General features: G+C 33.5%; 2 protein-coding genes across 2 annotated transcripts; one reads left to right on the top strand and one right to left on the bottom strand.

Moving 5' to 3' along the window:
• The first annotated feature begins 1,834 nt into the window (after positions 1–1,834).
• On the top strand, positions 1,835–6,687 carry LOC125864641 (uncharacterized). The gene is made up of 7 exons (XM_049544667.1): positions 1,835–2,112; positions 2,758–2,824; positions 3,469–3,515; positions 3,823–3,910; positions 4,398–4,531; positions 5,247–5,345; positions 6,154–6,687. Exons 1-7 carry the CDS (start codon positions 1,891–1,893, stop codon positions 6,226–6,228), a joined length of 732 nt encoding a protein of 243 aa, XP_049400624.1. The 5' UTR covers positions 1,835–1,890; the 3' UTR covers positions 6,229–6,687.
• A 2,693-nt stretch (positions 6,688–9,380) lies between these two features.
• On the bottom strand, positions 9,381–13,006 carry LOC125864638 (chlorophyll a-b binding protein 7, chloroplastic). The gene is made up of 5 exons (XM_049544665.1): positions 12,809–13,006; positions 11,917–12,102; positions 11,003–11,040; positions 10,056–10,570; positions 9,381–9,596 (listed from the first exon to the last, which is right to left on the bottom strand). The coding sequence occupies exons 1-5, from the start codon at positions 12,862–12,864 to the stop codon at positions 9,579–9,581; spliced, it is 813 nt and encodes a 270-aa protein (XP_049400622.1). The 5' UTR covers positions 12,865–13,006; the 3' UTR covers positions 9,381–9,578.
• Positions 13,007–13,439: the final 433 nt, after the last annotated feature.

The raw sequence follows: 13,439 nt of genomic DNA, 5'->3' as shown, positions 1-13,439 counted from the left end.
CGAGGAAAACCAACATATCAACAAACACATTCATGTTTAAAGATAGTTATAATTAAATTATATCATATAAATTAAATAAAAAATAAATCAAAATCATAAAAACATTGATAAAAAAATATAAAAGTATGTTCATACAAGTATTATTCATGTTTCATACACATGCATATAGATAAATTTTAGTAATGCCTTATACCATATTTATAAAAAAATTCACACCAATTTTATTCAAACATCATTCCATTTTCATGTGCAATGTGGCATTCATCAATCTACTTTCATAAATTTATCGACATACGCTAAAAATAATTTAACAATTTTAATACATTAATGGATAAATTGAAAAAGAAACCTTCTTAATAGGAAAAGTCCCAATTTCATATAAAAATTATTCAAAATTTATACAAAAATAGAGTTATTAAACAATTCATACAAATTGCATACCAATTTAATAATTCATACCATATACACAATTAAGAGACAATCACACCAATGTTAATACACAATTCATATCATTCACATATCAATATTGTATCAAAATTCATACAATATCCATCAATCAAACATTAAATTCAGATTCATACACATTTTTTCCAGATTTCGAACAATTTTTACACAAACAAATATTTCGAAAACAACAATAAGCATAATGTGATATAAAAAAATCACTATTTTGACTAATGTGAAAATAAATTAAATATAGTACTTACCCTAACAATTTTTTTGTGTTTTTTGGATGTTGATATTTCTGATTCCTTCTTTTTTGTTGTTCTTCTTGTTGATGGTTTTGAAGATTGAGCGAGCAACTTCTACATTTGTTGGTTTTTTTGTTTTTTTTTTGTTTTTGATTTCTATAATAAAATCAGAATCGTAATCAGAAAGGGTTTCAACAATTTTCCCTTCCTCTTCTTCCCCTTTTGATTTGCCTAGGTCGCCCTTTTCTTTGCTTCATTTTTTTTCTCTTTCCGATCCTTCAACTGCGATGAACCACCCGTCGCCTGATTTTCAATATTCGCCAGATTTTTAACAATTTTAGGTGGGTGGGTGGGGGGGGGGGGGTGAGTTAATATATTGAAAGTTGGAGCATGAACTTCATCAGTATAAGTTCCTTCAATCAATCTGGGACTCTTTCGAGGCGTTTAATGGATTTCTTTTGTTGAAAACTTAATTGAACGGATGATTGTGAACATGGTGTAGTTGGCTAGTGAGAAAAATGGGAGAGACAAGGTGAAAGTGGGGGTGATGGTGTGTAGATTTGAATAGGCATGGGTGGAGGGTGGTGGAATTGAGGTATGGGAGGTTTGGAGTGTAACAGTAAACACAGAAGTCTAATCTATGTAAATCTTAATATGTGTAACTGATGATTTCCGTCTTAAAAAAGGAACTGAAATCAATTAATTAAATATTATTAATTAATAATATAAAAATATAAACAGATTAATCATTTATTAAATAAATTGAAATTGATTTTTAAATTAAATTAAATTTAATTGATATGTCATAACCCGTAAATAAACTGTTATAAGTAAGAATTGTTTAAAAGTATGTTTAAAACCCGTAAAATTTACTATTAAATGTGTATATGGCGTGAATTTTCCTTCATAAACACATTTATATATTCTCATTTTAATCATCAAACATAAATTATTCGAATATATAAATATTAGGTACAACCTTTTTAAATTTCATATTTATTTCACCACAATCATTTTATTTTTTAAAAAAATTACTAGTTCTTCCATTTCAATTTTGTATTTATTTCCAAATAATAATGCATATTTTTTTATAGGAAAAAGAAAACAAAATTGTTTATAAAGAAATTCAAATCTATTTTGCGGTTTCTATTTCCCGACGTAAAACAATCAGCGACCAAACAAATAGCTGAGCAGAGAGATGGCTGCTCCGGCTGCCGAGGGTCTGGCTGTGACGGCGCTGCGGTCAGTGATCCACCGTGTCCGGCAGGTTGCTGAAAGGTCCGGCCGCCGTGCTGATGACGTGAGAGTGGTGGCCGTTAGCAAGACGAAGCCTATTTCTCTTATAACCCAAGTGTATGAAGCCGGTCACCGTTGTTTTGGTGAAAATTATGTACAAGAGATTATCCAGAAGGCTCCTGAGGTATTCATCTGTTTCCCTTTCAGCATTGGTAATGCTAATTAAGCTTTAGGTTGTGGCAAATTGTTCCCAAAATAGAGAAGAAAACTGATTCTTTTTGTTTAAAATGTGTATAAACAGAGCTGAATAGATATAATATAGTCGAATTGATTTGGGATTGAGACGTAAAAGGTATTCTATCCATTCTCTTGAGTCAATTTGATTAATATTAGATCAATTCGATATTTTAAAATAAAAATTTAGATATGCAAAAACTATACTCCCTTTAATTTAGAATCTTGTGGTGTTAAACCAAATATATGAAGAATGTACCGAATATTCTTTAACTATGTGATTTTTAAACATCTTACTTGTAAAGTTGAAATTAAAGAGTTGCCAAAAAAGTAAAGATGCCTTCTTTTTTAAATGGGCTAAAAAGGAAAGTAGGGCAAACAAATTGAAACGGAGGGAGTACTATGTACTATAAGTTGCAATTATTCTCATGTCAATATGTTGAAAAGATATACTTCAAAATGCTGGTCAAAGTTCACAATTGTTGAATCTTGAGAGGGAGAAAGTGCCATGTAAATTGGGACAGATGGAGTAGTTGATTGTTGCGGACAGATTTTTCTCATTGTGCAATATTGATTATGTGCTGCTGATATGCAGCTTCCTGAGGACATAGAATGGCATTATATCGGGCATCTGCAGAGCAATAAAGCGAAGCAACTCCTGAGTACGGGCTCATCTAAGTATTTGTGCGATCTTTTGTTTTGTTATTATCCAATTTCCCTAAATTATCCATCAATTGACATCACTTCTCTCTCTCTCTACTTTTGTGGTTTTCCAACGAGAGGTTGGAAGTTGTGTGATGATACAACTGCACAACTAGTGGTTCAGTGGTACTCAACGAAGACTTCAAAATTTTGGATTCGCCTCTTGTTGCAAGCATCTGTTTCTTCAATGATCCATGGGATCCTATATTTGGTTAATTTGATTCTTTTCCAATTGCGATCTTGGTAAAACACTAGTCTGTTATTTTGTGCTTAGGGCCTGTAAGGTAAGATTGAAGTGTCTAATTAGAGTGTACAAGCCTTTTTGTTTTGTATCCAAACAGGGCCAAAATCGTCTCTCGATGCTTAACTTGGTGAATTACAAACCTGCATATTTTCTCTTGGATGTATTATCTTCTAATTCACTTTTATAATTTCAACTAGGAATTTGTTATTTAGTGCAAAGGACCTGAAAATTGTAAGTTGAAAGTTGAAGTGTCTAACAAGAACCCCCCTCCCTACTCTCAGGAAGCATTTCTGCTTGTATGTGTAAATCGGATAAGCATATCATATAAAAGTTGTCTAAAGTTTACCTCCATTATTGCAGCTGCTGTTCCCAATCTAGCCATGGTTCACGGTGTTGATAACCAGAAGGTAAAGACTTTACCTGTTTCTTAAAGCTTGATGAGTTTGATGAGTAGTCTCTCTGCTTACAACAACAACAACATACCCAGTGTAATCCCATAAGTGGGGTCTGGGGAGGGTAGAATGTGCACAAACCTTACCCCTACCCCATGGAGGTAGAGAGGTTGTTTCCGAAAGACCTCGGCTCAAGTGCATCAAGTCAAACACACCTTGAAGCTTTAATAAGTTCGTTTGTTTAGATTATAGTCTCTTTAAATGCATATTATTTGTTGAATTGAACAAATTTGATCAATCATACCACACTTCTTCTCTACAGCTTGCAAACTATCTTGATCGTGCGGTTTCAAGCATTGGCAGGCAGCCATTGAAGGTTTTGGTTCAAGTTAATACCAGCGGAGAAGAGTGTGAGTATATTTTCTCCTCATTCTTGCTTGCAGATCCTGAGGGAGACTAGTCGAGCTTGACAGCAACTCTAGTGATTAGGATCTACAAGCCGTGGAAGAAACCACTAACCATTGCATTGCATTAGGGTAGGCTGTCTATATCACACCCCTTGGGTGTGGCCCTTCCGCGGACTCTGCTAGCACAGGATGCTTTGTGCACTGGGCTTCCCTTTTTAAGCTATTTGGTTGTTGGTATTTTTGTAGCAGTATGGTTTAGGTTATGAAAGGTTTCTAACGTTGCTTCAAGTCCTCAGATTACTGGTTAACCTGCAGGTGAAATCTCACCAAATTCGAATCTGAGTTGTTAGATTTTTTCCCACTGCTTGTAATGTGTGTTTGATTGAATTGTACGATGCTTTTTTTTTTATGACGTTCAAGGCCAAAGGACTCCAATCATTCTACTTCCGAAGGAACTGACAAATTTGTTAATTTTTTTAACTATATGCAGCAAAATCTGGTGTTGATCCATCTAATTGCATAGAGCTTGCCAAACATGTCAAGCTGGATTGCCCAAACCTTGAGTTCTCTGGCCTAATGACAATTGGACAGCCTGACTACACTTCAACCCCAGAGAACTTCAAGGTGATATTCTGTAATGCATCCGTAATTCAGTTGTACATGAGTCATGACATATAAGAATTCTTAGCTCTCTCAACTGTTTGAAGATGTCCCATCCTTTACTAATAAAAGATGCAAAGGAGAACAGTTGTAAATTACTGAAAGCAAACATTTTTTCTTGATAACCATGGTGTCCGGGTAAGCTTGTGTGCACCTCGACTAATTCCATGAGGTACCTGCTACCTCCCAACCAGCGCAGATATTGGGTATCTCTGTCCATCAAGGCTTGGACAGATTGGAAGAAATCACCTAGTGTTGAAAACTGACCTTTTTCGTCAATGTTAATAGTCACCTTAACAATTTTCGTCATAGTTATGGGGAATTCCCTTTCCTTAGTTTGACCTTTATGTATAATAGAGGGATGTTTTTCTTGTGCCAAGTATTTTTTGTATATGGAATCCTTGAGAAGTTTATTATTGGATGAATAGTTTTTGAGTCACGCATATTGGAAGCTTCATGACAAAAAAGGTTCATATTAACTCCATCAAATTTCCCAATTTCTCCAAATTGCTGATCTCCATTTATGTTGTTGTGCTAAGTAATTTTAAGAAGTTTGTTATCAAATGAATAGGTTTGAGTGATGCATTTGGGAGCTTCATTATAAAAATGCTCATACTCCATCAATTTTCCCCATTTCTCCAAATTGCTGATCTCCATTTTTCTTGTTGTAATGCAATAGACGCTACTGAATTGTAGAACTGAAGTTTGCAAGGTGCTTGGTATGGCGGAGTCTCGATGTGAGTTGTCAATGGGCATGTCTAGTGACTTCGAGCTAGCGGTAAGCTGGTCTTGTCTTACCTTGTCATAAAAATCTGATCTCTTCATCCTGAAAAGTTGATTCTGATTGAGAGAATCACTTCTGATAAATTTCCTTTGCTAGTTTTATTTTTGGCATAATACATAAATGTGCCCTTTAACTTGGCCTCATTTTACGTTTATGTCCTCCAACTTTTGATATGCACAAGTAGACACTTAAACTTGTATAAAGTAGAAAAAGTAAACACACGAGTCCTACATGGCACAATACAGGTAGGACAAAAAATGACACGTAGGATGCCATGTAGGACATGTGTGTCTATTTGTTCAACTTTATACAAGTTTAAGTGTCTACTTGTGCACATCCAAAGTTGAAGGGCATAAATGTGATTTGAAGCCAAGTTAAAGGGCATATTTATGTATTATGCCTTTATTTTACTGCTGCTTTTGTCATGTGAAAGCAAGCAGACCCCGTCCATCTCTTGATTGCCCTAGTTTAATTTAACCCCCATAGCTTGCTAATGCAAAAAAATATTTTCCTCCGCGATTTATTTTTCTCGTATTGTGAACCAAAAACAAGTTTTGGAATCAGTTGCATCTGTTCGAGCTGGCCATGTAATTCATTTTTTCGCTTTTCTGCCAATGGATTTCCTAATATATATTGTTGACTATTTGTGTAATCTGTGTTGTTCCTGAAGTAAGCATGGAATTATGAAAAATATGAGTTGGTTCTATTTTACTCATTTAAAGGATATATAAGCTGCATTTGGAAACTGCTTGTTAAGAGAAGTAGACGTATTATGTGTTGATTCTTTGTCATTATACTGCAGATAGAAATGGGAAGCACCAATGTGAGAATTGGATCCACCATATTTGGACCTAGGGAGTATCCAAAGAGACAATGAAATCAGTATGAACTTCATCTCATAGAACCATTCACGAAAGCAATAGGGACTGCGTGAGGCCTTTCTGAATTTACGCACAATCAGGGAGAAAAATGAAGCAGCGATGACAAGAGAAAGATGCTATTGCTTCAAATCTGAAGCCCCATCATACTAGAAAGTTATGTCAAAATTGTTTTACTGTTGAATTGTTTTTATATTTTTAGAACAGGACTAAGTGTCCCTTTACTCTTGACTTGCCTTGATTCACTTGGTCTTTTCTTTTCCGAAGCTTTGGTTCTGTTACATAATACATAAATTACCACCCTTGATAAAGAGAATTAAGATGGAAAAAAATCAGATGTCACTGTAGTTACTTCATTCTTTGTCCTTTTATTTGTACTTCAGTTGCCACACACACATGCATAATCGCATTATTAGAATTTTTACATGATTTGTAATATCCAGTAACTTATTGCCTTATTTTATTGTGTTATGGAGTTATTTGCTAAATTTTGCATGTGAATTTTTGCTTCACTTTCTGTATTGGGTAGAAGCTGGTGGATTGTTGTCAAAGTAAATAAACCCACATGTCTGTGATTAGTATCCTTCACAAGACAATGCATCACATTTATATTAGTGACATGAGTTTCTGACTTCCGGAAACAGCCTCTCTACCTCCACGAGGTTGGGGTAATTTGTGTACACTCTACCCTCCCCGACTCCACTTGTGGTATTCCACTGGTATGTTGTTGTTGAGACTTCAAGATGGAAAATTTATTTTCAAGTATGATTCATTGACTCCCTTTCTTTTGTCTCATGGTTCTTAAGTTTCTTAAAGGTGTTTTTGCACTATTTGGGGTTGTTTGGTTTTAATATGCGTTATGATGGACCCTTCGGGGTGGCCCAGTGGCTTGGGCTTGGGACTTCCATATTGGAGGTCTCAAGTTCAAAACCCCTTGCCAGCGAAAGCAAGGGGTTTGCCTTCTGGGTCGAGCTCGTCGCACCGGGCTTGCCTAGTGCGGGTTACCTCTCCTATTTGGTTTGCGAGTTATTGCATAGGAGCGGGAGTTTTACCCTGTGCACACCCAAAGGGTAGCGGCTGCGGGTTTCCCTTGTCATAAAAAAAAAATATGCGTTATGATGGGATAAATTATGTTGGGATTAATTATGATGAGATAAGTTGTGCTGTGATTATTTCTTATTGAGTGTTTGGTTTGTTGTATTCAAAATAATATATATTGATAAATTTTAAGAACAAATTGTTTGTTTACAAAATTACCCTTCACTTTATTTAATTTTTTTATATTTTCTTTGCGAGCTTTAGTAATTCATTTTTTAAAATAAAACTTTTATTTTATTTAACATAAATATTTTTGCTTATGTATTCCCATGATAAGTACTATGTGTATTTAAAAATGTAACTTTTTTCTTATTTAGCTTAAAAATAGAACTTCCCTCATTAGTTTGTTAAAGAGAAGAAAATTTATGAGAAATAAAATTAAAATAAACGTAAGAATTAGTCAAATAAATTCACAAATAAAAATTATATTAATATAGTGTAATTTTTTAATAGAAAAATATGAATAATTATCATAAAAATAAGAATTAGTAAATATTTAAAAATAATGTAAATATACATAAATGTGAAAAATGAGGTATGAAAATGATTTAAAGGGATATATTTGTCATTTACCTATTTTATCCCGGGATTACTATACCACCCAATATGAAAGGGTACTTAAAATTTATATCCATCACACCAAACGATCCCTTTATGTTTTAAAAGTAATTAATGTTGCTCTGTTTTTCTTATTAAGGTATTTATGATTTTGAGCTAGAAACTGTACCTTTTTTATGATTCCACATTTGTTGGTTAAGCTTTATTACATGATATGTCTGCATTATATGTGAGAAAATTTTCATTCGTGGGTGACATTCGACAAAGCAACCTTGGTATTCAGCTTGAAGCTGGAAATTGGAAAAAAAGGCGCTCTTTGCCCTTGGATTAACTATGCTGGTAACAAAAAAACAAGCAGGTTTTCCATGTTGTGATGCTTAATCACTATGAAATGTGACACAAGCAGGATTGAGGCATGACCATAAGTGAAAGGAGGAAGAAACACACATCATATCTCTCTCTTATTGATATGAAATTAACAGGGGCGGCTCAATGCCTTTAAAAATGAGGCAATCGTCTTAGGCCTCCAAATTTGAGGGCCCCATTTTTAATAATAATATAATTATTAATATAATTAGTTTTTAAACAAAAAATAAATTATATTTTGTCATTCTTTTAGTTCGTTTTGAAATATTAAAGAATGTTTCTTTCTTTTTTGTCAATTTTTAAATTTAACTTTTACATGACATGTTTAAGATCACAAGAATAAAAAATATTTTGGTATATAGTTTAAGACCATAGAAATAATAAAGCTTTTTCATTAAAAGGAAAAAATAACTTCGGATTTCAAAAATAAAAGCTAGGCCTCCTATTTATATTTGGCTTTAGGCCACTTATTTGCTTGAACCGCCACTTGATGAAATATGAAATAGGTGTATTAATATGAAATTTTAATATTTTGATCTATGCTTGTTAATGTTGATTTGATGATACGATCAGGTTCACAATAAATTCAACGGAAAGATTTTTGTGGTGGCGAATTCTCAATTGGCTGAGCTACTTGTTGAGAATGCGAAAAAGGTCACCCTAAATGGACCGGCTGCTGACACTCGAGTTGCAAATTCAAACTAGTTAGTATGTTTGTTTTTTCATATTTTCAATTTTATCGTTGAAAATTCTGACTCCGCCATTGGGTTTGAGTTATGGTTGTCACTCATCAATTTGTAGATAAAATGTATGTCTAAGTCTAATCTATCTAAGTGTCAAGAACATTTATTATGTTCATATACATCATCATTCCTCATTCAAAACTTAAACTTTTGGTTAATTGAAATCCTCTTTCCAGTTTCAGTTTGTCCTAGGAACACATCCTAAATATTCCATCTAGTACAATAGAGCAACACTGTTCTTCCTACTGCGGAACGGAGATGTAATGCAATTGCTACTTTACATCGGACATCCATGTGAATTGTAGAAAAAACTTACTCACACCCCATTTATCTTAGTCAACTATTGCGGTAAAATTAAATCTTCTCTCATGCAAATGGAACGAACATATATAAATAGATTTTTTTAATCTGATACGAATTCTCAAAGGTATTTGTACACTGAGTCTTTTTCTACAGAAGAGCAAACCAAATGTAGGGATACTACATTGAGTGGCAAAAGAAACATTAAAGCTTTCTTTGCACAAATCTACTTCAAATGTTACTTTTACACATCATTACAGTAAAAGGTGTTCTGCTTCTGCTTCTCACTTGGGACTGAATGCCTGAAAAACATATGTAGAAACAACTTCAGTAACTCGAATTGTTGTCAAACTGTGTTAAGTCAAATGGTGCCACATAAATTGGGAAAAACGGAGTAAATGATATGAGTGTAGTAAGTCCAGAGTTTTTCAAAAGAATGAGCTATTAGTTAATAAAAACAAAGGGTAAAAATATAGTTTCTCCATGCTGCATTTAAGACCATTTGATTCCAATGTTTAAAAATATAGTTTCTCCATATAAGTCTAAAACAACAACAATTTCTCTGGTTTGAGTTTTCTTTCAAACCAAACAAACGACACATACTCCCCGTTTCAATTTGTTTGTTTAGTTTTCACTTGACACATCATTTAAAACATTAAAAAAGACTTTCGACAAAGAGACATTCTTTTTAAATAGAGTAAAAAGGAACGTAAGACAAATAAACTGAAACAGAAGGAGTACTAAAATGAGGTTGTACTTACAGCAAAAATAGTGGCATGACCAGGATCAGCCAGGTGAGCAAAGAGGTTATCAATAGGGCCTGTTCCAGTGTAAATGTGTTGGAACCATGCACCCATAACGGCTAACATAGCAAGTCTACCGTTCTTAATCTCCTTTGTCCTCAACTCCTTTATCTTTGCAGGTGAACCCGAACCCCAACCCAAGGGATCAAACCATAAACCTCCTGGATAACCAACGTCTGTCCCCGTGAGCTTGTTGTTAGGGAAGATTGGGTCTGTGTTAACGCATCCAGGCTTGATGATATCTGCCCATCTTCTTCCCTCAGCCCAACCTATAAGTACCAATTCAACGATGAAGAGAGTCGTTGTGTCGGTGAAATATTCTTGTTCACCAGCAGTGTACCATGAAGGTGTGTTCAGGATTCCAATTTTTGTGAGTAATTCTGGAATGAAAATTCCTGCAGCTCCCAACATTGCCCATCTGCAGTGTACAATTTCTGCCTGTTGGTTCCATCTCAAGCTCTCTGGATCAGATCCTGTACTCAAATGATATATATCCACAAAATGATGATTAGTTAATGATATATATGTATGAATAGTGCGTCGAACATAAAACTTGTGATTGGTAGTAAAACAAGGATTCGCTCGTTGAGACCTAATTCGATCTTCAAAGAATTCTAGAGATATTTTCTTACGAAGTTAGAACTTTCTCATTTTAATTTGTTTGCCTAGTATTGGTTTAGAAAGAAGTTTAAGAAAGTAAAATAAAAAATCGAATCTTTTGGTATTAAACTAAAAATATATAAAATGTACTAAAATACTCTTTAATTATGTGATCTTAAACATGTGACATGCCACGTGAAAGTTAGAATTAAAGAGTTGTGAAAATAATATTCTTTTTTAAAACTGATTAAATAAAAAAAAGTAAAACAAATAAATTGAGACAAAACGAGTAAATGGATATATACCGAGGCCAAGAGGATCGAAACCGAAGTCTCCGGGAAGGCTGCAAGGCGAAGAAGCAAAATAAACTAATTTCAGCATAGAATCGAATACAAGTTAATTAAAGATTGAATGATTACGAGTTTAATATCTGATCTACCACGAAAATGAATAAAAATAACCAAAACACATTTAGATTATTTTGATTTTTTCGAGTTTCATTTGTGAACTATCATGTGTGAATTTCTTAACTAAACTATCATTAACTATTTATTGAAGCATACATCAACGGACAATTATTTAATTTTCTGACCTGAATGATCATAGATGGAGCCACAATTTGAAGTTAAATTTTCTTTTTTAAATTGCTTGTGATCTAAATCAATAATTTGTATATTCAATGAAGTTCTTTCGACAAATATAGAATTCAGATCAAAGCTATAAGGTTCGATCGAACCCGTAATTAGTACATTGGCTCCCCCATAATAATGACAATATTTCACAAAGAAAAGGAAAATAATTAGTAGTTATAATGTGTTTTACTAATATAAATAGTCGGTTCATATAAAAAAGATACATAAATGTGTTTTTTAACTTGACATCATTTCACAATTATGTCCTCCAACTTTGAGTGTGCACAAGCAATAACTTAAACTTGTATAAAATTGAATTAGTATACGTATGAGACCTACATGACATTATACACGCAGGAGACCAAGTAAGATACAAATTGTCACGTAAGATGTCACGTTAGACGTGTGTGTCAACTTATTCAACTTATACAAGTTTAAGTGTTTACTTATACACACTCATAGTTGGATGACATAAATATGAGCTGGGGACAAGTTAAATGACATGTTTATGTACTATGCCAAGGAAACAAACACGTCTACTAATCCAGATATGAAACTCGAAAAATTGAAGCTAGATCATGACTCACCTGCCATCAAGCCATGGAGGAGGGGTGCTGCCAGGGAACCAGAGGGGTCTGTCTGGGTCTGCAGCAACACACACTGTAGTCGCACTTCGTGCTGCAGGTGTAGTACTGTATTTGCTTACTCTCAATCTTCCCCCTCCAAGGAATGAAGCTTTTGTTGCTCCTACAATTGATCCATTTCTCCTCGAACTGCAACAAACTGTCTCAAATTATCTGTCGTTTTTTCTTTTTTTTACACACCTTTAAGAAATATTCTATCCGTTTAATTGTCTCAATTTATATGATAACATTCAACTTGTAATTGTGATAACTCGAAAAACACTACTTAATTATTTGGGTAAGTATAAATCATCTCATTAAAAGTAACAACAAAATTTAAAGGTAAAATATTTTCAATAAAAGAAAAATGATGTTGCCTATTTATTGATATCTAAGCTATAATATCTCTTCATTAAATATTTACATAATATATGTTAGCACCGTTAATGAGTAAATAATTGTCAAAGTCATGCTAGCTTATCAACAAAAATGATTAGAAAATTTAAATAGACACACCTAAGAATAATTAAATTATTAATTTCTGATCTTCAAAAAAAAAAATACTTTTGTTTAAACTTCTAAAATTAGTAAATAATTTGAGATAACTATTTTTAGAACAAATACAGATAAAAATGAGACAAAGTAAGTGGTATATTAGAATGCTACACTTATTTAAAGACATAGTGATCAGTGATATAGTTACATGAATTTGAGAATGGTCACTTAAACACACTTCGTTGATATTGATAGATCAAAAACAACTCTTTTGATGATATATTAAATTTTTGAACACCTTTAATAAAATTTCTAGTTTCGTCGTTGATGGTTAGTGATATGGAAATCGAAGAGAACTTGCCTTGGAGAAGAAAAAGCAACAGCAGCAATGGTGGATGAAGCACAAGCAGAGGCCATGTCGGCAAATTCTTCACTCTTGTGTTTGTGATTATGAGAGATACTAAGGACAATGAGATTTTGTGGTATTTTTATTATGAGAATTGGCTTATCTTGATGGATAGAAGAGTCAATATGTGATTGGCTACTTAAATTGCCATGTGGCAACCACAATCCAATATTGTGGTTCTTATGTTTTGTAATTGTATCCCTTTCTATACCCTCGATCACACTCATCATGTCCCCATTCTAATAGTGGTTGGAATTTATTACTTCTCGATTAAATAAAATCTGCGTATATTCTATCATTTTCAGATCTTATATAAGATTATATTTGAGTTTGTTATTATTGTTAACAATGTAAATACATATTTGTTTTCTCTTATTCACCTGTTTTATGCATGCTTCATTCTTCCAACTCTTTTTTTGTTAAGACGGCGAAGTTAGGATTTATTAAAAGATTTCAAAAGATAAAGAAATGTATACGTGAAAAAAAGACAAAGAAGTTCAACATCTATTATATATATTTTAAAAAATAATTTTAATCATATCATGTTCAAATGAACTCCCTCGGTTGGCGGGGGGGGGGGGGGGGG

The sequence above is a fragment of the Solanum stenotomum genome, chromosome 5, assembly GCF_019186545.1.
Source record: "Solanum stenotomum isolate F172 chromosome 5, ASM1918654v1, whole genome shotgun sequence".
Taxonomy (NCBI): Eukaryota; Viridiplantae; Streptophyta; class Magnoliopsida; order Solanales; family Solanaceae; genus Solanum; species Solanum stenotomum.
Note: the sequence above shows the minus strand (reverse complement) of the source record. Positions and strands in the feature narration are given on the sequence as shown.

Coding starts and splice junctions, on each gene's coding strand:
- LOC125864638 (XM_049544665.1), bottom strand. CDS start 12,864: ATGGCCTCTGCTTGTGCTTCATCCACCATTGCTGCTGTTGCTTTTTCT. Junction 12,103..12,808: donor GTTGCTTTTTCTTCTCCAAG/GCAAGTTCTCTT, acceptor AGTTTGTTGCAG/TTCGAGGAGAAATGGATCAA. Junction 10,571..11,002: donor TTTCGATCCTCTTGGCCTCG/GTATATATCCAT, acceptor ATTTGAGTACAG/GATCTGATCCAGAGAGCTTG.
- LOC125864641 (XM_049544667.1), top strand. CDS start 1,891: ATGGCTGCTCCGGCTGCCGAGGGTCTGGCTGTGACGGCGCTGCGGTCA. Junction 3,911..4,397: donor TAATACCAGCGGAGAAGAGT/GTGAGTATATTT, acceptor AACTATATGCAG/CAAAATCTGGTGTTGATCCA. Junction 4,532..5,246: donor CAACCCCAGAGAACTTCAAG/GTGATATTCTGT, acceptor GTAATGCAATAG/ACGCTACTGAATTGTAGAAC.